Genomic DNA, 22,550 nt, shown 5'->3' on the forward strand with positions numbered 1-22,550 from the left:
TGAGCCCAAAATACTCCCTCTCACTCAGCCTGACAGGCAGCTTCTCTCCCCTCGTCTTCTCTTTTGTGGAGAGACAGATGGAGCCTGAGTCCCCAGAAAGGGGGTCTTTGATCACAGTGAAGTCTGGGTACATTGTGAGGGATGTGAGCGCTGGTGGAGGGAGAGGTGGGGGGTAGAGCAGGAGCCTGTCAGATTTGCCGTCTGTTGCTCAGGCTGATCTGAAGGGGAGCTCAGGAAATGATCAAAGCCCAGGTTAAGTCTCTAATAGAGCTGTCTTTTAGGCTAATCTCTCTCCTCCTTCTCCCGGCAAAAGCTCTCAGCCCTCCACCCTGCTCTCTGAGAGGCAGAGTGTCACTTCAGCACAGCCGAGTGTCTCATTCAGATGACAGACAACACTCTTTTAATATCAACACTTATTGACGCGCTGTGTGGTGTTTTCAATAAACACTGAGAATGGAAACCTGCAGAAGCTCCTTCTTTTATTTCCCTGACGTAAAAATTCATCATAGCTGTTCAATTATTTCAAATATTTTTGTATCTTTAAAAGTCTTATTTACTGCTTGAGTTTTCTTGTTAAAAAGATAGCTCCTTGAATCCTCAATCATCCATAGCAGCTGAACAAGGAAGTTGAAAACTCATCTTTGAACTGTGCAAAGTTTTATTTCACTTAACAGTGACATTAAACAAAGAGATGGCACAAACATAAAGTGAACATGTTTAAAAATACAGAACAGCTGAATAAAAGCTATGCACATGATTTCACAGTGGGCAGAGTCACTGTGGGTGGTCACAGCTGCCTATTTGCAAAAAGCAGTGGAATCATCAGAGTTCACCCCAAAGCTAAATAATAATAATAATAATAATAATAATAATAATAATAATAATAATAATAATAATAATAGTAATAATAATAATAATAAATGCAAAGGCTTCTTTAAAGAGGGGTTATTCTGCTTTACTTACACTGTATTTCCTGTACTATCAGTCCCATCAGTCAAAAAACGTGTCCTGAAGAGGAAACCAAACATATTGAAGTCACAATATATGTGTCATTTATTTAGAATGGTTTGGATTGTTTACGAGGTGTGATTATTTTTCCTACAGCACCTCATATGTGACCATAGTTGAGTTTCACTTTCTCTTCTCTCCGTGTGCTCCTCTCAGCCAATCCACCCCTTGCCTTCTCTCCCCTGCTCTACTGTGAGTGTTGCTGGTTAGGTTAGGTGCAGAGTGAGCTTAATTGAGCTCTATCGTATGGACATTATAGGTTTTGAAAAGTGACAGAAGTTTTGACTCTAGTTTGTGACCGACAGCGCCCCCCCCCCCCCCCCCCCCCCCCAAAAAAAAAAAAAAAAAAACATTTCAGCAAGTCTGGTGAAAATCTGGTGCTATAAGGTCGTTATGTAATGACTCCTTATTTCTTCTTGACATGTTGATGGTGCAGCCCTCTATCACCGAGGTCTGCCCTTTGGTTCTTCCCTCTAACAATGCCTCCAGAGAACTGACCAATCAGATTGAAGGGGGATCGTGGAGTAGGGAGTCTTAAAAACACAGCGGTTAAAACAAAGGTTTTTTTGTTTTCTTTTCGTCTTATTGTTGTTATTATCAGATGGCCAATTTCAGCCAAAAAAAGCACAACGATCCCTCTTTAGGGATATGCTTTGTTGCGATAACAATGTCTTGGCAACGTGAGTAGCTTCCTGCTGCAGCAGCCCTCTCTTCCTCATCCCTTTTTTTCTAATTTTTCCATTTTTGGTCACCCTTGTAGTTGAATTCTGTCATTACTTTTTATGTCTCATTTGGTCCATTGGTCAAGGTCACCAAACTGGTTATGTCTACAGTTGTGTTTTCACTATTTTTGCTCCTGTGTGTCCAGAGATCCTACATGTAGCCATGGTCGCATTGTTTACATATGAAATTAGCTGTTAGCAGCCTGTAGCATGTCAATGCTAACAGGTGCAAGGCCTGATGTCCCCCATGAGCTGAGGTTAAGGAAAGGAGGATGAAGTGGTGGTATGGTGGTGAGAGCTAAGAAGGGACTATATTGACCAGCCCTTCCATCCATTGATACTGGGAATGTAAAATCTATCTCCAGGAAAATGGACGAGCTAGCCAAGCTAACCCAGCACCAGAGGGAATACCAGAGGACAGAGTAGCATCATGCTATTTACAGAGACATAGCTAATGGAGCTAACGCCGGACACCACAGCCCCCTCCATTTGCCCTCCTCCTGCTTCACTTGCTCACTTTAATTCAAACAAACACTTCAAGAATGATCACAGCATCCAAAGACACTGGATTATGGTTTTAATCTTGTCTTTAAATCCTGTGATGTCCATTTAGGGGCTAAAACAGATTAGAGTGTAGATATTTATCATAGGTTAAATCCATTCAAAAACAAACATAGCTTCCATTTCTTAATATCACTTTTACATCTGTGTATTTCCGTGAGGTGAAAGTGTCAGGGTCAACTGCCGGTCAGGAAAAATACACGACTACTACACTGGCCTGACCCGACCTCTGGTCATGAGGAGTCTGTGGGACATATCAGACCTGACCCCTGCTTCTGTGCACATCATCTCCCAGACAGAGGCCTGCTCATTAAACCTCCGTGAGGCAGGAGGATGAACTCAGAGATGAAGCTGTGATGAGCACTTGCTTGTCCTGCTCCATGGTGTGCTGATGGGCTGTAAAGTGGCCTAAGTGGGCCACATGTGAGACACACACGCATGGATTAATGGACCAACTGAGACTCCATTGATCTCAAGTCCAGCCTGATGTGACCTCACATTTCATATGAGAGCTTTCACTGACTTTGGCTGCACGGTGCCCTCTGCTGCTTTCTCTGGATTACACTTCATACCACCAACTAACAGTCATGACCCTGGTGCTTTCTGACAAATGCTGCTAGTATATGACAACTAGTGGACATTTCAAAAGAAAAAAAAAGATATACTGGAAAAATAAATGAAGGATTCAGCTTTTGTGCTAATTTGAAACAAATGACAAACTTAGGACACGGTTACACTGGCAACCTGTACCGTGCTTAAGTATGCTTCAACCCTAAAGCCCAGTTTGTTTGGCCAGTGTGACTGAAAGTGTGCACTTCAGCACAATTCACTTCTCTGCCTTGGTACGCTTCTGAGAGGTGGGCTTCAGTGCGGTTGACTCTATGCACAAGCACACGCACAGCACATATGATTCATGACGTATGATCCCCACAACTGCTCCTCTCCATAATCATTTTAAACATAGGGGGGTGTCAGAGGGCTGTGTGGGACCAAACACGTCAATGAAAAAATCTCTTAAGTTGTAGCAGTGCCCTCTGTGTCTCTTTGTGCTGACTGATGATATTGCGCTTTGTGTAAACAGAGGCTTGATAGTTTTATGATTTAACTCCTCCCTCCTCAGTTAATAATTATTTATGTACATTAAGTTATGTTGGCAGTCAGGCTCTGTTCTGTGAGCTCTGTGCCCTTCCAAGTGCACCACCTGGTAAGTTGGGATCTTTCCTGCTCTGCACTGTTAACTAGTACCTCAAAAAAGAAAAAAAAAAAAAAACTTTACAAATTAAACCAAAGGAGAAGATACCCTCTAAGAAAAGTTTTTGTTTTTGTTTTTTTCCCCCATCATATAAAGTAACAATACTGGATGTTCAGACTGAGCGTGTACAAATTTTTGAAATATGTACTTGTTCATGTGTTGTAGAAATCCCTGAATCTGTCTGTGAACTGATCAAAACACGCCATTCTAAAAATAACACCAGATCTTCACCAGATCATTAAGAGACTGATTGAAATGATGAGGTCATCCAATAAGGATCAAGTGGTTCATGAGACATTGGAGGGGAGGGCCTCAAAACCAAGGTCTGCCCATAGCTCGACCTCTGACAGGCCTCCAGAGGGCTGACCAATCAGAGGTAAGGGGATTTATTTACGCTGTAAAACACAAAGAGATACCACAGAAATACCAGAAGGACAGGTTAAAGTCAAAGAAAAGGACAATACCTGCGCTTCAGACAGAGTTGTGGAATTTAAAACAGCCACAGTAGTGTGCCACTAGGGTCTTAGATGAGAGGAAACAAGGAACACATTATCTTCACAGAAAAGTGAAAGAACCACTTGGATAAACAAACAGATAGATAGATAGATAGATAGATAGATAGATAGATAGATAGATAGATAGATAGATAGATAGATAGATAGATAGATAGATAGATAGATTCGTCTAGCCATCTGGACTGGTGAAACCTATTCCTCTCTTATTCTATAAATCCGTTTGAAGTTTTTTTTTTTTTTTTTTTAATGTATGATTTCTCATTTATTTATTTGTCCCTGCTACTAAACCTGCCAATAAGTCACCATGTTACAGAAATGTCTAAGTTTAAACCAGGTCCCTACATTCTGCGTTGCTGGGTCTCATTGACTTGTACAGAAAGTTTTGGAAGTACTCCAGTAAAACGCCTTTGTCTGCGACAGTGAAACTGCCTTTAAATGTTGCAACTAAATTCCACAGAGTATCCTATCAAAGTATCCCATCAAGGCGTCCCATCAAAGCGTGTCCACTTTAAGTGCTTGTTGAGGACAAAATGATTCCAGAGAAAACAGGGGTAGACGTTTGTTTATGGTGCCTATTTAAACTCCAAACCACCTCTCTTCACAGCCCCAGAATCCAATGACACAAACAGTCATTTCACTTTACACAACACAGGACGCCCTGCTCGCTGAAGCAGTCTGTGTTTTCTGCTCTCTCAACTTAAAGTCTTATTTTTGTCTGTGGGCTCTGGTGATACTGAGGAGCGATGTGGTCTCTGCTGATGTCATTTATCCCTCTGCTTGGCTGCCAGGACTGAAAAACAACCAGCAATTTAAAGGAGGATACTTCATCACTTACCTCATATGACTTGCCTCCCACTTAAATGATGAAGTTTATGAATCCAGATTTTTCATCCAACACTTTCATTTAACTCACATGTTCAAGGACCACTACAGAGGCTGCTGTTTGATATGTATTTTGTATATTAACGAAACATCTATTCATTTATTGAGGTCAGATAATTAGCCGCCGTCTGAATATTTATCAAAATGTTACCAGGGTGAAACAAATCAATAGCATAGCATTATGGGTGAAACAAGATTACCAAATAGTGACTAGAAATTATGTTTTGATGGTTTCGATCTGCAGCGTAATCAAGGATGTAAAATGAATTTCAAATGACTCATAATTTCTATATCTTTCTGTCAGATGGAGTGATTCTGAGCTGTCTGTAGACTTTCACTGATAAGACTTACTAAAACACGTTTGAGTGGAACACAGAAAGGTGTCACAGCTTTACTTCAGAGGTCAGTTTGGAAGCTAGTTTACGGTCAGACTAAAAAATGCTTTTTCAAATTAACAACTCTAACCTTTTTTGGTTGCCTTTACCAGCCTTGACCAACATGAACATAAACCTATGTTTGGTTTGCAAAGGACAAATCAGTCTGGTGGCTTACTGCTCTAAAACTGTCCTCCAACTGTTTGGTTTGTCCCCTGATAGGCAGAGAGAAGAAATCACAGTGAAATAATCCTGTCTAAGATTAGCATATGAGCCATGTGAGGTTAATCAGAGTGAACTAAGGCCATGTCCACATGTAGCTGGGTACCTGGGAGACTGTAAATATGTTAATACACGTAGGCCTGTCATCTACACCATACCACAAGTTAACAACACTGAAAACCAGGTTTTCTGCAAACTCCAGCCAAAGGGAAGATTTGAGAAAACTCTGCTTTTGTGAAGACAGGGGCTCATTCTAATTGGCTGTCGTGGGTTTCACATCTGAAAAACACTGGATATGTTACATGCAGTCAATATTCCGATTAAGGTCAATATTCCGGTTTCTGAAGCATTTAGGATAACCTGTTTACATGCGTAAGCAAACAGGACAATTCCTTCTTACATGGTATCCCGATCAAAACAGCAACACTCAAAAACATCTCAAGAGAACGTCATGATTTTATATGTGTCATTTCCGCAGTGGCGTTTTCTCCCAGAGGCCAAGGGAAGCCATGCTTCCTCTCTTGTTTCAGACTGCAGCTGTGTTTTAATGAAAACCCTCCTTTTTAACAGTTCCGATACTTCTTCTGTGTTTCGTCACTGTCATCTCTTCCTTTTGTCTCTCCTCTACTTATTGAGCATTTTACAATGTGTAAAACAGCGTCCTCCTAAATGTTCTGTGGCGAATGAGTGGTGAAAATAGGATACTGCACGCTGTTGTCCGCAAGGAAGCCAAGCTGAGTTGGCGCCCCTTGGTGGAAAAAAACAAGAATGATTAACCAATCAGATGGGGCTGCGGTCATGACACTGCTCACCTGGGATTGGCCAAGACTATGTTAAGGGAAGCCACCCCGTCTTTGGCCTCAAACCAATCAAATCACAGTATCCTCATCATCAAGCCACTGAATGAAATCAGGGAGATTAGCACATTAGCAGTGTGCATGAAGCGGCCGGTTGTGTGTTTAAGTGGGCGCTTGAATGAATTAATAAGATATTTAAGTAAAGTCAAGAGGACAATGTACGTGTGTGAATGAGTGAATGAGGGTGGGAGAGTGAAGGATGTGTGTCAGTGTTCAAAGTAAGTAAAATGAGCGCTCTCTGGGCGCTCTAACAGGTCATTCCATTACATGAAATAGCGATATACAAGCTACAACATAGTCTTTTATGTACCCCACTCACTAAAAAAACATAAAGATTAGAGGTTTTGTCTCACTTGGCTTCCTCAAAAAAAATCCCCACGCCACGCCACTGCATTTCCGTCTTGTCTTCCTGTATCCATAGCAAAAACAACAAGAGCAGCAGCATGGCGGACTTCCTGCACTCAAAAGACAAAAATTCCTTGTGACCAGAACATGCGCAACACAAATGAATGTTCCTTTGGATGGGGTAGCCTGATAGGCGTACACATGATTAAATATTCAGGTTAGAAAAGAGGTACCCTTGGGGTGTTTTCTGGTTTTTAAAAAACGGTATATGAGCATATCCCAGTTTTTCAAAAGGGTTATTGGTGTTTAAACGGTAGCTAGCAATTCAAAATATGAAAGGGCTGCTGACTGCAGGTAAACGCACTGACTGACACAAATGGGTTTGGCATGCCTCGAGCTGTACTTATCTGAAGATTTGACCAGTTGTCCTTTATGTTGGCCAGAGACATGGGCATATTATTGTTGTGTGTGTGTGTGTGTGTGTGTGTGTGTGTGTGTGTGTGTTCTGTACATGTCTCTTGGCAGCATGTCAGCCCTTGCCTTCCTCCCTGTGAGGTTGAGGTGAAACTTTAATGACGTCTTGCTGTGTGCTTACTCTCCATCTGGTTAGCTTGATTCAGACTAATGCTAAGAATAGCTCTGTCATACATGTTCAACAAACCATGATCAGGGAGTCAGCTCTTCTTCTGCAGTGAATGCTAAATGGACCAGTACCTGTAACGCTCTTTTCTCTCTCTGACCACTCAGAGTGCTCTACACTGCTGCTCTCTTTCACCCATTTCACACACTCATGGCAGAGGCTGCTGTGGTAGGAACCATCAGTTTTAGCTTAACATCCATCCACACACCGCTGACCAACAGTGTGTGTTGTCTAGGGTTCAGTGTCTTGCTCAAGGACACTTCAGCAGGAGCTAGGATTAATCCCTCCCCCCTCTGATTGAGAGATGACAACTATCACAGGGCCACAGCTGCCACCAATGAACGGCAAGAGTTCCCTGGAAAGGCTGGTTGGAAATTTGTTTTGAGCAAAAAAAAAAAAAAAAAAAAAAAAAACTCAAAAAAATAAATTATTAAATAAAATAAAATATCACAACACATAATTAAAGAGGACATATCATGCTGATGCCTGATTTAATACTTACATATAATATAATAAATTTGAAAATAAGACCTTACACCCCCTGAATTTTCAAAAAATGAGATATTGTATTTTTTTTTTGATATCCTAGAACAAGATTTGATGCCTCTTAAAATAGGTCATTGCCATTTGGCCGCGAGATTTCAAGCTTCGTGACGACACGAGGATCCTTTCTTTTAATTGGAGTAATCTGATAAAGCAGCTCCTCCTCTGTGATGTCAGTTAGTCACACAACCGCCACCGAGGGATACACCCACCAAGAGCAGAGTATCCTTCCTCAGATGCTGGATGCAGGGACTCTGCTCTGCTGAGCAGCTCGGCTTTACATGGTGAATTAGCAGTTAAAACACTGTCGTTTTAGCAGACGTCGTAATACTTGTGAGACTGTGATATTTGCATGCTTGTGCTGACATGCACTGTGAGCCTGGACCACAATAATGCTGCGGTAATAACATAGTGAGGAACTGACGGTAGAGGCCATCTTTAGACTACACTTTCAGCATGATGGATAAAACAGACAGAGAAAAGTGAAGGAGCAGGATGGATCCCTGTTATAGAAATAGTTTATTGGTGAAGTCTGCCTATATTTCCACGTATAAACTATACATGTTACAGTACCGGTTTGACTCACCACACTGAGGCGTCCTGAGATGATCTGTGTCCAGGTGGATTTTCTTCCTCCTGAGCTGCAGAACCGTTTGGATCTGACTCGGGGTCCAATACAAAAGGACGTATCCTACACTCTGCCATTTTATTAGTGCTATCAATGCCTTACGGTGAAGTTTTGGCAAACAGCAAACTCGCTCGGTCTGCTCCATTCAATGTGGCGTTTTTGTAAATACTGCCATGCTGCAAAAACCACCCCCTGGCTCTACCCCCTCCGCCCCTCTGATAGAACTGACCAATCAGAGCACAAAGGGCTGTGACGTTGCGAGGTTACTGGAGGTCATTCTCCAAACCGAGCATTTCAATGAGATCTTCAGAATGGCCTAAAATGAGGATATTGAGAACGCTATTGTGGGGAAATGAAGGAACTAAATGACTTGTACTGAGGGCAGAAATGCTCTACAGGCATCCTAGTCTGGCATAGTGAAAAAGAGAAACATGCATGATATGACCCCTTTAAAATAAAGAGTAGCCATACTTTGTTTAAACTTCTGTAAAACAACGAACTCAAAGAAGGGGGAGTCCAGCAGCCTTAAGTTATGTCCATGTTTGACTGATGTTACAGCACGATACCCCCTTTTTAAAAAATAGGAACATTGTCATCTTTTGTCTCAGATCAACCCATGAAAGTCTGTTTCACGCAGGCTGCTGCGGAGACAAGGGATGAGGTTTGTTTATTGGTCAAATTCCTCTGAGAGGGATAATCAAACTCTGCCTGCTCCACCTGCAGCAGCTGCTGCTGGGATCACTCCAGCTTTTTCTTCTCCCTGTCAGCTGCTCGCTGGTGAAACTGCAGATTTTAGGGAAGAGTGCAGTGTGCCCCCCCCCCACTGAGGAGAGACAGCCGCTGACCTCAGGCGTAACGAGATGAGAGCTCTTGATTAAGTTCCTCTCTGATTTGAGAGTATAATTGAACATGTTGCAGATATCACATATGCGCTATCGACAAGCTACTGGGTGAGGCCATGATGGTAATTCATCCCCGGCGAGCTCAGGGCTCTCTCAATACTGGAGCAGAAATCAGGACACTTTCTATTGATTGTTCAGCGCTTAAAAAGGAGCGAAAGAAACTGCCAAACTGATAATCATCTATAATCAGTTCACTGGAGTTTATCGCTGGCAACAGGGAATATGCAGAGTGAGGCTGGCCTGCAGCTCGCTTTCCTCTGCTTTCACTTCACACTTCAGCTCTGACTCAGACAGCTAGGATCCTCTGAGCACTACCAAAGCTGAAAACTTAGGTCGAGGCTGCATGAAGTAAAGTATGTATCATATCTGTGCTTTAAATGACACACTAAAATCACTTTTTTATTTGTGTGTGTGTGTCTTTTTGGAGTTTTGTGAAGTCACTCAGAGAGGAGAGCAGTTAGAGACTGAGCGAAGGTTTGAAAAAGGATTCAGGGTAAAGGTTCAAGTCAAAGCCTTACTGCCCACTACAAGAGTTTGAGCCTCATTAGGCCCCATCCACACAACAACGTTTCATCTGAAAATGCTGAAACGTAGAATGAAAAAATCTGCGTTTACACAAAAACACTAAGGAACTGAAAACGCTGCTGCTCCACTTCTGCTCTTAGCATTCACCAAAACATCAGATGATCAGCACAACTCTAGTTTCGTGGAGATCTACCAAAAGCTGCTTCTGGACAAGACAGTTATAGCATCAAATATAGGCCTGGCATGCTTACTACAGCGTTTTCAGTCTGTCAGCGTTTCTGTGTAAACACAGATTTTTTATCATATGTCTCAGCGTTTTCAGATGAAACATTGTTGTGTAAACGGGGCCCTAGTGTCTTCAAAACTATGGTCTTCTCTGAGCCTGATAGTATGAGTGTGTCTCTGTCAGCTCCGGGTGTTCCAGTTTAAAGAGGAACCCTGTAAACTGGAGACCTTCAGCTGAACATGTCAGTGGAGATCCAGTTACCTACAGCTGTTCAAACACAGAAGTTTAGTTTGATCTATGAATATTAATGTGTTATAATCTCATCAGATCAACTGAAACATCGGTCAGTCTCTGCCACGCCTCCTAAACTCCACCTTGAGTCCCATTTGTCTCGAGATCTTTCCGGCACTGATTAAAGTAGTAGTGAAGGGTAAATAATAGTGACAATAAATTTTACATTGCCACTGTTCTAGGTTCAAACATTGAGTGTGTCTGAGAATAGAAATATCTCAGTGTCTGGTTGTATGGTAACATTCAACTGTCATATCAAAAATCTCACTGTCAAACACTTGACAAAAAAACAGCTTCCTTTATGGAAATAGATGGAGTTTCCCCATGTTCTGTTGGAAAAGGATTGACAGAGCTCTTTTTTTTCTGTTAATCAGGGACTATGGTGATGTAATTTACAGACATGCACCTTCCCAACACTGAAAGCCTGGGATGCTGTTTGTCATTCTGCACTTCACTTTATTAATGGTGATAGTTATATTTTACTCATCACTGCATTTTATTTGATGAAGTTGGTTGGCCCTCTCTTACTGGAAGACACAGTCATCTATAATGCACTAACTGAAAACTGCCATCATACAAACCTTTCTGCTCCATCTAAAACCTGGTTCCTTTTCAACATGTTCAAGTCAGAAACTGGTTTTCCAGGTTCCTCACGCCAGGACTGACCTGGAGAAAACTGCTTTTAGCTTCATTACTGCAAATTCATGGAACATTTGGCAAAACAACATGAATTCGAGCCGTTTTATTTATTTATTTTTTCGTCTTTTTTTTTTTTTTTTTTTTTAATGTTAATTGTTGACTACCATTGCAGTTATTCTGGCCCTTAATTATTTAACTTCATATATTTCATTAGTTTTGTTGTTTTATATTTTTTACTCACTTCAGGGGTAGCCATAGCAAAGTTGTTATCTCATGTTGCTTGTGATTTTGTGTGTACTCTGGGCATCATTGTAAATGAGGGTCACCCTTGAAATATCTCTGAGAAATCATTAAGGGTGACCCTCATTGTAAATGAGGGTCACCAATATGTCGCCAATATGAAAAACTGCTGATTTGTAGCTTCTTCTTAGCTTCCCGATTGGGTAGAGCCGGACTGGATTGATCATGGCACGTCAAAGTCTTTATGACAACACCACGCTGGCTGACAAAGTTTAGTACTAAGAAGAGGGATCTGTGGTTTTATCTCCTGAAAATGATTTCTGTGATTAATTTTGTAGTGATGGTGGACACTGGAGCCTAACTGTCAGACAGAAAAAGGACAGAAGAGCAGAAGAAAGAGAAACAGGAGAGAGATAGAGCACAAGCTAAAGGCTAAAAGGGCTAATCTATTCGTGCTAATGTCCATTCCAGCCCACAGTCAGCAATTATTCTGCAATAGTCTGCTCAAACTTGAGAGTCTATCAACCAAAAAAAAAAAGAGTGAGGTTACATTGGCTCTGCTTGGTAGATGACTGGCAGGACATAACCAGGATTTACTAACGTTACACGTTATGGACTCATCACACAGAACCAGGCTGTCAGCACTACATATGGACAGCCCACAGATACGCTGTGGCACTGGGCTGCTATTCGCGCTGCATATAGCTGGCTAATGACATATGGTACAACGTTTGCTTATTGTCATGTTTCAAACAACAGTGCTACATAACTGTACTGATAAATACCTAACTTTGTTGCGTTGTATCCGATAAAAAGTTCTCTTAAACAAAGAAAACTTCTTTTAAAACATACTCACACCTGGTTAAAAGTCACATTTTTATGACAGCATGCGTGAGACTCTGAGCCAAAAGGTGGCGAAGCAGTCCAACTTAAACAGATCCTCCTCATTGTATCTCTAAATTAAGGTTGATTCAAGCCATGAAGCTTGCTCTCTGTTAGCCTGCCAAGATCTACATGCTAGCTCATTTTGAGTAGAATAGAATATTCTTTTATTGATCCCCCATAGGGGAAACTTTTTTCAGCTCACAGAAAAAGTGCAATGAATGCAATGAAAATAATAAATAGAATAGTATTAGAATAAAAATTTGAAATTAGAAATTTGAAGAAATATAGAAAAGTAGAAAAAAAATATTATTTACATATATACATATAAAGCAATAAGTACAGTACAAGATCAGCACTTGACCATAACAGTGAGTACTGGGATGATGTGCAAAGTCGCACAGCTAACCCAGTCTGGACAGGATTTGTCTTAAATTACACTAAAAAGTGCCTTTGCATAAGTTATTATGACATCACATGATGGTCTATAACCTGAAAAAAAATGTAAACCACACTTTTTTTTAACTTAAAAAAGCCTCAGAACAGGACCCTGCTATATCACACAAATAATCTGATCCACTCTTTAGTGTCTGCTCTCATTATCATTAACTTAAGTTTTTTGACTTTATGTGAAACAAGTTCCAAATATACTGTGTCACACATTAAATCAAATAAAAATGATACAAAACATCTGTTTTCTTGTAAAAATACACAGGATTTTACAGGATGATTGAGATTTTCTGGGTGCAAATTAAACAAACATGTGAAGCTGATTTTCACAATAACTATAATTTCTTTAGCCTTGATGATCCATGCATCCTGTGTACCTTAATTGAACCAAGAGGTGATATGAGCAGGTATGATATCAACTCTCAGTGCGCTGTTAATTCATCAGTGTGCAAGCGTCCACTGTTACACCAGCATTTCAGAATGCCTCAGCAGGGACAAAATCAAAGTTATGACTGTGTCAGACCCACAGCTCCAAAACCACAGAGACCAAATTTGTCCAAAGAGATTTTGTGGGGAAGTGCATATCAGAAGAGCTTTGAAGTGGTGCGCTGATATGAGCATGTTAAAGAGTCCACATATTAATGTGAGAGAAAAGTTTCAAGTGTGGAGAGATAAAAAGCTGCTGAAATGATCCAAAGCATTTAGCAAACACTGGCTGCGATAGAAACCTCTGTGCATCGGAAACCTTCCAGGGAATCGGCGTCAGTGGGGTTTCAAATGAGCATGAAATCAGAAGTGCAGATTATGTGCTGGCTTCTGATGTAAAAATGATGTTAGTACCAGAGAAAGTTTATGACAATAACACCAAGTGAAGCAGTTCTGGTCTGTTTGTCAAAGGAAGCTGTTTGTAGAGAGGAAGTCTTTGCTCAAACATTTTGGTTTTATCCAAGTCACTAAAACTTCAGCTACTACTTTGACTGATAAGTTTTTATTATTTACATATAAAGATAACTTACAAACTGTCCAGCTATTGCCAGGCTGTGTTGAATCACAGAGTCTGATTGGTCAAATTCATTCATTCAGAATTGGTCATCCATCCATTCCTTTACTTAAAGTCACATGATCCTGTACAGCAGCGTTATTGGCCCAGTCTGAAGATGTACAGCTAACCTTTGTCACTGCCTTTTCAAGTTTAAGCATCTTTTAACAAGGACAATTGTGCTTCCACTCGTCTTAAACTTCCTCTTAGGTGACCTAGTAGTAGTTAAAAAAATAAATAAATATAAATCTTGATTTTTCCTCACACTGGTGTTTGAGAGAATGCTCTTTTCAGTCTCTGTCTGAAACACTTGATTTTACCAACTGTCTCTTATAGGTTCCCCATTCCCTCTGATTTGCCAGTCCTCTGGAGGCCTGTCTAAGGCGGAGCTATGGGAAGACCTTGGTGTTTGAGGCCCTTCGATGTCTTGAACCATTTAGGAGATCCTTCCGTGATGATCTCATCATTTCAGCAAACATCAGTCCTAATTTTCTCTCTTTCCCCACCCTTTTGTCTACACCCTCTATTTTAAGGACCAAGGGGTAAAAAAACATGTCTTAGAAACAAGACACCACTCAATCCCTGGGGAGACCTCCAGTTCTCTCAATGGCAAAGCGACCACTTATCATCACTTTGTAGAAATGTTTTCAGTTTGGAAGAGAATAAACTAATGTCAGATTAGGGCGACACATTTACACCATACAGACTTCACTACAATGTACTGCATCACATAAGTGATGAGACAGCTAAGCTATGAAAAGCAAATGTTAAGCTAACGTTACAGTATTCAGAAGCTATATAAAGAGGCTTCTGAATACTGTAACATTAGCTTATCATCGCTTATGTAGCTGATGCAGCTCCTTAATGCAGCTTGTGTGTCTGAATATTAATGAAATGCAGTTCATTGTAATGAAGTCTGTTTGTTTGCTGTGAGTTTGTCACTCTGGTCTGACTTTGGTGTAGCTAATACTAGCTCTAGCTATAGCAGCGTTAGCTAAGTTGTTATAACAAGGAATTTTGAAATACAACCAACAATTTAAAACATGGCTAATATTTATGTGGAGTAACAAAGTAACAAAGGATTGGATATCTGAGGTCCTGGGTTGTCTGTGTTTTAAGGGCTGTGTGACCCTTCCACTGAATCTTATGGAGAATTGGGACACCCCTTCACTGCACCTGCATGCCCAAAACCAAGGGTTAAAGGCTATAACTGGGATTGGCCCGAGTTTTTATGAATCTACTTTTATAACACAGTGATTTGATCAGTTTACAAACAAATTCAGAAATTCCTACAACAAGTGAATATGCGCGGTCTTAACATACAGCATTGATGAATTATAACCATCTTTAAACTATGGGAAAGCAGACTAGTCGCTCTCTAAGACATACGTCAAAGACCTGTAAACAACTAAGTATCAGAGATCATTCATCTGAACTTACTGTAGATCAAATCATAAATCCTAAAAATTAGTCTGGAGGAAAAAAATGAACAGATTGCTCAGTGATCCCCATGAACAGCTGTGTGTTGTCTTTGTGTGTTTCTCTCAGTTATCATGGGCGTCATGTCTTGCTGTAGAACAGAAACAGCACTGTGTGGTCTCCATCAGGCAGCAGACTTCATGTGTCTCTCGCAGCCTGGGAGGAGTGGGAGCATCGTGGCACAGTGAACTTTACCAAATCCATCCGCCCCCTTCCAGCCCAGTTTGGCACAGGAGACGGAGGCGATGGAAACACGGGTTGGAGACAGGCTTTTGGACAAGTTTGACATGGAGATTAAATCAGTCCCTGAGGATCGTGCCTCACTCCTCAACAAGGACTCCTACACACACAGCCCACACTGTGACAGGCTGCTCCTTCTCCTCCCTCCATAGCTTCAGTGTTAGCCTCCCAACTCTGCTGCACTGTAATAGCAGAGGGCTCAAGTCGCCCATCTGCAGATGCTGCCATCTTTCCTTGTCATGTGCAGAAGGTGGAAACTAGCTGGTGAGACCACTTCACCCTTTACCTCTTTTCTTTTTAATTAAACCCTTTTTACACAGAGACCAACAGCTCAAAATAGCAGCGTTTCAAACTTTCAAAAGTTAACCAGCAAACTCACAGTATGTTCAGTACTCTAAAGGATGAAGACTGTGTTAACTTTGCAGTGGGGTTGTCTTTATGTCACAGCCTCATTCTCAAATCCCACAAGTGTCCCTCTTCATTGACGGGGAGCTGGTTTCATGGTTACAACAGCTGAGAAAACCTGGAGAGACTCTTTCAGATTGCATTTTTTGTAACAATGAAAATATAAAAAATATACTCATCAGACATGTCTATTATGGAAATGCGCTTCATTCAATGAGTGTTAACTGTTTTTCATGGCTCAATGAGCCAGATTGAATCCTCTGAACGAAGCTATTTGTTTAATCCCTAGATGTTGGTAAGTCTTGAGATGGTGCTATGCTTGAGAACCAGCTCCTCTGCTTAAAAGGCATATTGCAACTTAACACCTGAAATCATCTGATAAAGGCAGTTGAATAAGTCAGTCATTGATTTTATATGTTAATCAACAAAAAAGGCACACATTTAGAAGAAGAATTGTCTGTTTTTTGGTATAGCTGTTTAAAACTATGTTTTTGTTTTTGTTTTTTTAACGTGGCAAAAGGGACTCGCATCCCATTACTCTGCTTTGAGCCAATGTGGACAACAGGTAGTCAATGAGTAAGATCAGGTTACTGCATCGGCCCTAAAAAACAAAGTTGTATGTGGCACCATTTTTTGACTGGAAAATTGATATAATGGAGTTTCTTTTATAAAATCTATAGACGGAGTTCAGGATGGGATACCTGAGCAAGGTCTGGGTGAGACTGACATGGCTGCTGTCCCTTAAGACAACTGCAGCTTCACTGGCAGCAGCAGCAGATCCTAGCCCGGCTCCCTGTGGCAGATGTAAACAAGGATTTATCAGAGATTTAGTCGAAGGTTCAACCTGATGGAAACGTGAGCTGAGCACTGTAGCCAAGTCTTGGTTTTCTGTCTCTAGATCAGTGGATAGACCTCTGATAGACCTCTTTGTCTTTTTCTCTACTGCCCTTCTCATGACGGCTCAAAGTGCGTTGCTTTGTGATCAGCTCTTACACAAACTACTTGTGTTTTTTAAGTCAGTGTATCTGATTTCAGACGTTACATACATTGATGTGAACACAGCATTGGGCTACATTTTCCTAGCTAACAGCGCTCACTCAACGGGACCCCTGCTCTGTTCTCCTCTGGTTCTCCTCACACCACATCTCCACTGCTCTCCTACTCCTGTTATCCCTCCTAATCCTGCCCTGTTCCTGCTGTCCACCTTTCCTAACAGGCTCATAATTATAACCCTGAGGACCATCATATGTATAGGAATGCAGACATTCTTCCTCTTCATTGACAGGAGAAATGGTCTGATCCACTTTTATTAATGTTAAATAGAGGCAGAAGCAGGACCCCCCTCTGTGACATCACTATTTCAAATCACAGTTTGTAATGAGGTAGTAAAAATAATCAAACTAAAATGTCGCCAGGAGACCCTGTTATTCATTTTAGAATCTCTTTCAGGATATTATTTTTAAGCTATTTTCCTATCAATTCCTTAACAGTTGTCTTCAACCTGCAATATGCCCTTAAACTTGAAAGATGGGCTGTGGGGGATGTCAGAGTGTCGCTGTTTTTATGCTAACTTTCATCCCCTTAATGGGCTTGGACCTGTATTACTGCAGCTCTTATTGCCAGAACTCTACAGGAGTGTTTGGTTGATAGGCTTCTCAGAACAAACAAACCACTCCAGGGATGTGTTGGAATCACGGTCCAAAAAAACCTGAGCTGACAGGTTGTTTGGTGTTTTCACATCTAACAACCACCTCAAACATGAATAATGACGTTTTCTTTTTTTAAATTCACTAGTTAATGGGCTGCATGGTGACACAACAGTTAGTGTTGCAACCTCACAGCAAGAAGGTCACCGAATCGGACTGGTGGGCCTTTCTGTGTGGAGTTTGCATGTTCTCCCCGTGCATGTGTGGGTTCTCTCCAGGGTCTCCGGCTTCCTCCCACAGTCCAAAAACATGCTCATCAGGTTAACTGACCACTCTAAATTGTCCGTAGGTGTGAGTGTGTGAGTGAATGGTTGTCTGTCTCTATGTGTCAGCCCTGTGATTGGGTGATGACCAGTCCAGGGTGTACCCCGCCTCTCGCCCAATGACAGCTGGGATAGGCTCCAGCCACCCACGACCCTGAACAGGATAGGCAGTTGGGAAAATGAATGAATAAATTCACTATTTATCATTTCATTTACTTCAATGATTGGGGTGCTTCTGTTAGGGTGCCAGACTAAACTGATCTGGTCTGAGAAGATGGAGCTACAACACTGCAGAACATTGATCGGTCAAAAGAACCGTCATCTACCATGTAACAGCAGCTGCTATATTTCTCGTGGCGGCACACAGTCTCCTCTGAAACAAAGCTTCAATGTCCCTTGTAACAAAGAGCCACATGCCAGTCACAAAGAAAATAAATTACTGGATGTCTCCCATAGTGGCGCTTTGTTCACTGAGTTGGATTTATTAGCGTGGTACAGTGTGTTGGGCAGCTATGGCTTCACCACCTTCCACGAGGGGGCACGATTGGCTGTGGAAACGCTAACAGGGCCAGGTTTAACCAAGCCAACCCGTACCAAGCCATACTGATCCAAACCGGTCTCCCTGGTGGAAACAGGGCTTTGCCGTCTAGACAGAGAGAGAATTAGGAGACGAGAGAGAGGAAAGCATAAGAAGTTGAGACATAAGTGAATCTTTTCAGTAAGTGATTCATTTCAGTTCGTTCACTCAAAGGATTTGTTTGCTTTGCACAAATCCTTCACAAACATCACACACATCACTCATCTGAGACAGGGTTAGGTAAAGAGGCAGGACTTCAGCCTCGTTACAGACAGCCACAGGGTTCCCACCTCTCAGTCAAGTCAGACATGCCCATATTTGGGCCAAACTCATGACTTCAATAGCTTCAAACACAACAAGCTATTAAAATATCCAACCTCTGAGGCTATTAAGACTCCAACCCTTTTGAACCAGGCTGTAAACATATACATACTGTAAAGAACTGCTTTTGTGGTTTGGTGTGTTTGTGGTTTCAAGTATTTCTCCAGCTGATGCTCGATGAACTGCAGCTGTAACACTTCAGCTCAGGCTTCATCTTTAAAGACGAGAGGTTTCTGCTTGGTTAGACAGTGAGCACTGATACACAGCAGGTCTCTAATGGACTACATTTTACTAAAATGGCTCCTTTGATTAGCCCATAAATGGGCCCTTCATGAAACCATCTGTTTTAACTGTTATGTGGCAGCCATGGACGCTGATTGTAAAATGGTCTGGGTACCAGTTGGGTTTGGTATCATCCAGACCCCTCATGGGTACACTGGCTTGCAGCTGATAGTGAAGATCTGTGTGTGTGTGTGTGTGTGTGTGTGTGTGTGTGTGTGTGTGTGTGTGTGTGTGTGTGTGTGTGTGTGTGTGTGTGTGTGTGTGTGTGTGTGTGTGTGTGTGTACTGGGATACCATAAAAAAGCACAGTAAAGGTCTCTCAGTTGAGAAATTCCTCATGTATCACAGTCTTGTAACGCTGCTCCACTGACTGCATGTAATCATGTAATTACCTGGACCATTTGTCAGTGCAGCTCAGAGAGCACGGTTAATGACTTGTGATGTACAGCTCAGGTCTCGTAGTGCTTCCTCCGTCCCACTCTACAAATATCTGTGTCCTTGCCCAGCTCTGTTTTGTTTCTGCCTCCACCTCCTCTGTCTCTGTATTTCACTCTGATATGCAGTCCCTCTCTCTTCAATTACCGCCACTTTTCAGCGTTTTATCACCTCTACATTTTATCTGCACCCCTGTTCTTTTGACCATGTCAGAAAATGCCAATTGCAGTCATTTGTGGGAGCAGTTTTTGACAAAAGGGTGGGTGAGATGGCTTGTGCGTGCAGCTCATATGGGTTGTGATGTTGATCTCATCCCGCCGTAATGGCTTGAGGCCATTAACCCCCTCTGTCATTTGTAATGACATGTGCTTTTGAGAGGGGAAAATGGCGCTGCCCACATAACTTATACAGCAGACTCACCGCTCCTGCTGCCAGCCTGTGGCTTAGTGCCATGCCATTTTCCCCAACCACTCCATCATCATCACTGCAGTTGGATTTTACATTACGGGCTCCCGCTGCCTTTGATGCCCATTCAATTTCCACATCTATTCATTATGATAACAATACAAAGTATTTCAATATAATTACTGTAAATGGCAGTTCTCCTACTATCTCCTGTAAGTCATTAATGCAACTTCCATTCGATGCTTCTGTAAAGTCTCCACATTTATTCTGTAGAACCTCCTTTGTCAGCATTGCCTGAGGTAATTAACATTTCATAATTGTTGGAATTTGAAAAGAAGGTTTTGGCAAATTGCATTAGTAACAGAGGGGACCATTTGCACAGCACAGTTACTGCAGAGAGATTTTAATGTCTGCAATGTTGCCCAAATTACATGGAGCTGATATTAAAACTGCGTGTTCCAGATACGGCTTACAAGATCATTTAGTTGTGTACTTTTGACAAGAAACCAAAACTACCATGCATGGCCTGCATTCCCCACAAATAATTGTTGTTTTGGTAATAAATGTCAGTCACCTGTTTTCATTAAATACAAAATCTATACCAACTTGTCACCAGAATATTACGGGCAAGCTTGTAATTTTGGCAAAGGAAAAACATGCCTTCCCACAGGGTTTCCTCTCCAACATTATGATTAGAAACAGTGGGAGTTTAAAAAGAGGACTGTGAGGGTTGGTGTAATAAGGCTGGTCCACATGGTGAGTGCCAGGGCGGAAATGTGTTCCCAGACAGACCCAGCTTGAGACCAGCTTTTCAATGTGCTAGCCATAAAGTTTTTGGGCCTTCATTGGCTTCAACCTGCTCAACATGTCCATCTCAATGTTTTCTCAGGGAGTTTTCAAGCTGCTGATCAAACTGGTACCATTCAAACAAGTGGGACAAGAACGCTTGAAAAGTGTCATGAGCAGAGCAGGAAACATGAGCGGAGGAAAACCCAAGTGCAGATTTAACTCAAAAGGACTTTTATATAATCAAACTCAGGAATCCAAAACTCCTTGTGCAAAATTTACACAAAAACCTTATGTCACTTCGGTTTATCATGCAATTCATGGCGTTTCCTCTGACTAAATCCTGGAACAGATCCTAACATAACTGACCCGTACCCTCAAATTCAAATCCTCTTTGATGTTGTCCATTGTACAAAGCCCCTTCCCTCTGATTGGCCAGCCCTCAGGAGGCCTGTCAGGGGAGGAGCTATGGGAGGACCTTGGTGTTTGGGGCCCACCCCTCCAACTTGTCATGAACAAGTCAGGAGATCGTTTGTGATGATCTCAACATTTCAACAAGTCTTGTGAAGATCTGCTGCTATTTTTAGAACAGGGTGTTTTGCCTAGATTACAGATTCAGAGATTTCTACAACATGTGAATATGTGGAGGTTTGAGCATCTGCACACGCTCAGTCTGAACAGTCAGCACTGTTACTTCATATACATATTTACGCTATGTGAAAGCAGAATACTCTGTCTTTAAGTCTGTTTGAAAGTGTAAGACAGCAATCTTGAGCATATAATCCTGCTCTTACTTGTGGAACCCTCATTTTGTTTCCTTTTCTATACGTTAATATTTTGATGTTTGATTTCAGTCTAATAAAACAAATCATTCACACATCCAGTTATTACTGTGTGATCTCTCTGTGACACAGGAGAAGAGTAAAAAGCACAAGAGCTGACCAACTGACAGTTATCAAAATTACTGTTATTAATATTTTTTACTCAGGAGGCTCTTGTTGATATTTCATGGTCCATAAAAAGCTTTTTATCGAAATGCTCAAAGTATGGAGGGGAAAAAAAGATGGAAATGATTATTTGAGGAAAACACGGAGCAAGAGGATCAAAAAGAAACACAGTCATCTGAGAAATAAACTACACACTGCCTCTACAGCTGTGTGATTTATGGCCGCTCTGACAACCAACATCCTGTTGGATGTGGTTTTATTGTTCAGCACCATCACTGTCTTTTCTCTGAGCCAAATCATTTAAGCTCAGGCACACTGTTGGCAGGTGAGATGAAGCTGAGGAGGGGTGAGAACGCAGCAGTATGAGTATTATTTACGATGTATCAGCAGGAATGAAAGAAAGACCCGAGGAGAAGCAGCCAGGTAAAGGTAATCACCTTCCCCCCGTAATGAGGCTGTTATCCCTTTCCAGAGAAGCTACAATCAACATCTAACGTGTATCACGTAGAAACACACAAACCGACGTGCTGTTGTGTGAACATGTTCCAACCTGATGTTTATTGTGCTTCTGTTTCATGGCGGTGGTCCCCACAGGTTGTTACTGTGTGGTCAGCTCTTTTCTTGCTTTAATGTCACACTCCACTGGGCTCTCAAGTGTTTGCTGATATCATGTTTTCTCTCCAAAGCCACACAGGTCAGCCCCTCAGAACTGCAAGATGTGTTTCAGGAGACCTCCTCCAATATCTTCCAGATCAACGCCAACGGTAAAAATACCAATCATCAGCAAAAGTGTGTGTGGGCGTGTGTGTGTGAATGTGGATTTGCTGCTGTGCTACTTTCAAAATGGTAAAACCTTCAGACCTTTGACCACTGACATTGTGCCCAGTCTCCCACTCTCTGAAAGGATTCCTAGGCTGTTTTCTACACCACCTACTACAGACTACACAGGACTGTGGTCTGAC

At 41.7% G+C, this 22,550-nt stretch overlaps 1 protein-coding gene across 1 annotated transcript in view; it reads left to right on the top strand.

Annotated features, from left to right (window-relative positions):
- tsnare1 (T-SNARE Domain Containing 1) overlaps positions 1 to 22,550 on the top strand; it is a 247,546-nt gene that overhangs the window by 69,584 nt on the left and 155,412 nt on the right. Inside the window, exon 3 of the mRNA XM_074683894.1 lies at positions 22,275 to 22,352. Coding sequence (XP_074539995.1) covers positions 22,275 to 22,352 — 78 coding nt within the window. The remainder of the gene's footprint in view (positions 1 to 22,274; positions 22,353 to 22,550) is intronic.

The sequence above is a fragment of the Halichoeres trimaculatus genome, unplaced genomic scaffold (genome assembly GCF_033239565.1).
Source record: "Halichoeres trimaculatus isolate MK-OKI-2021-1 unplaced genomic scaffold, fHalTri1.1 fHalTri1_scaffold_12, whole genome shotgun sequence".
NCBI classification, from domain to species: Eukaryota; Metazoa; Chordata; class Actinopteri; order Labriformes; family Labridae; genus Halichoeres; species Halichoeres trimaculatus.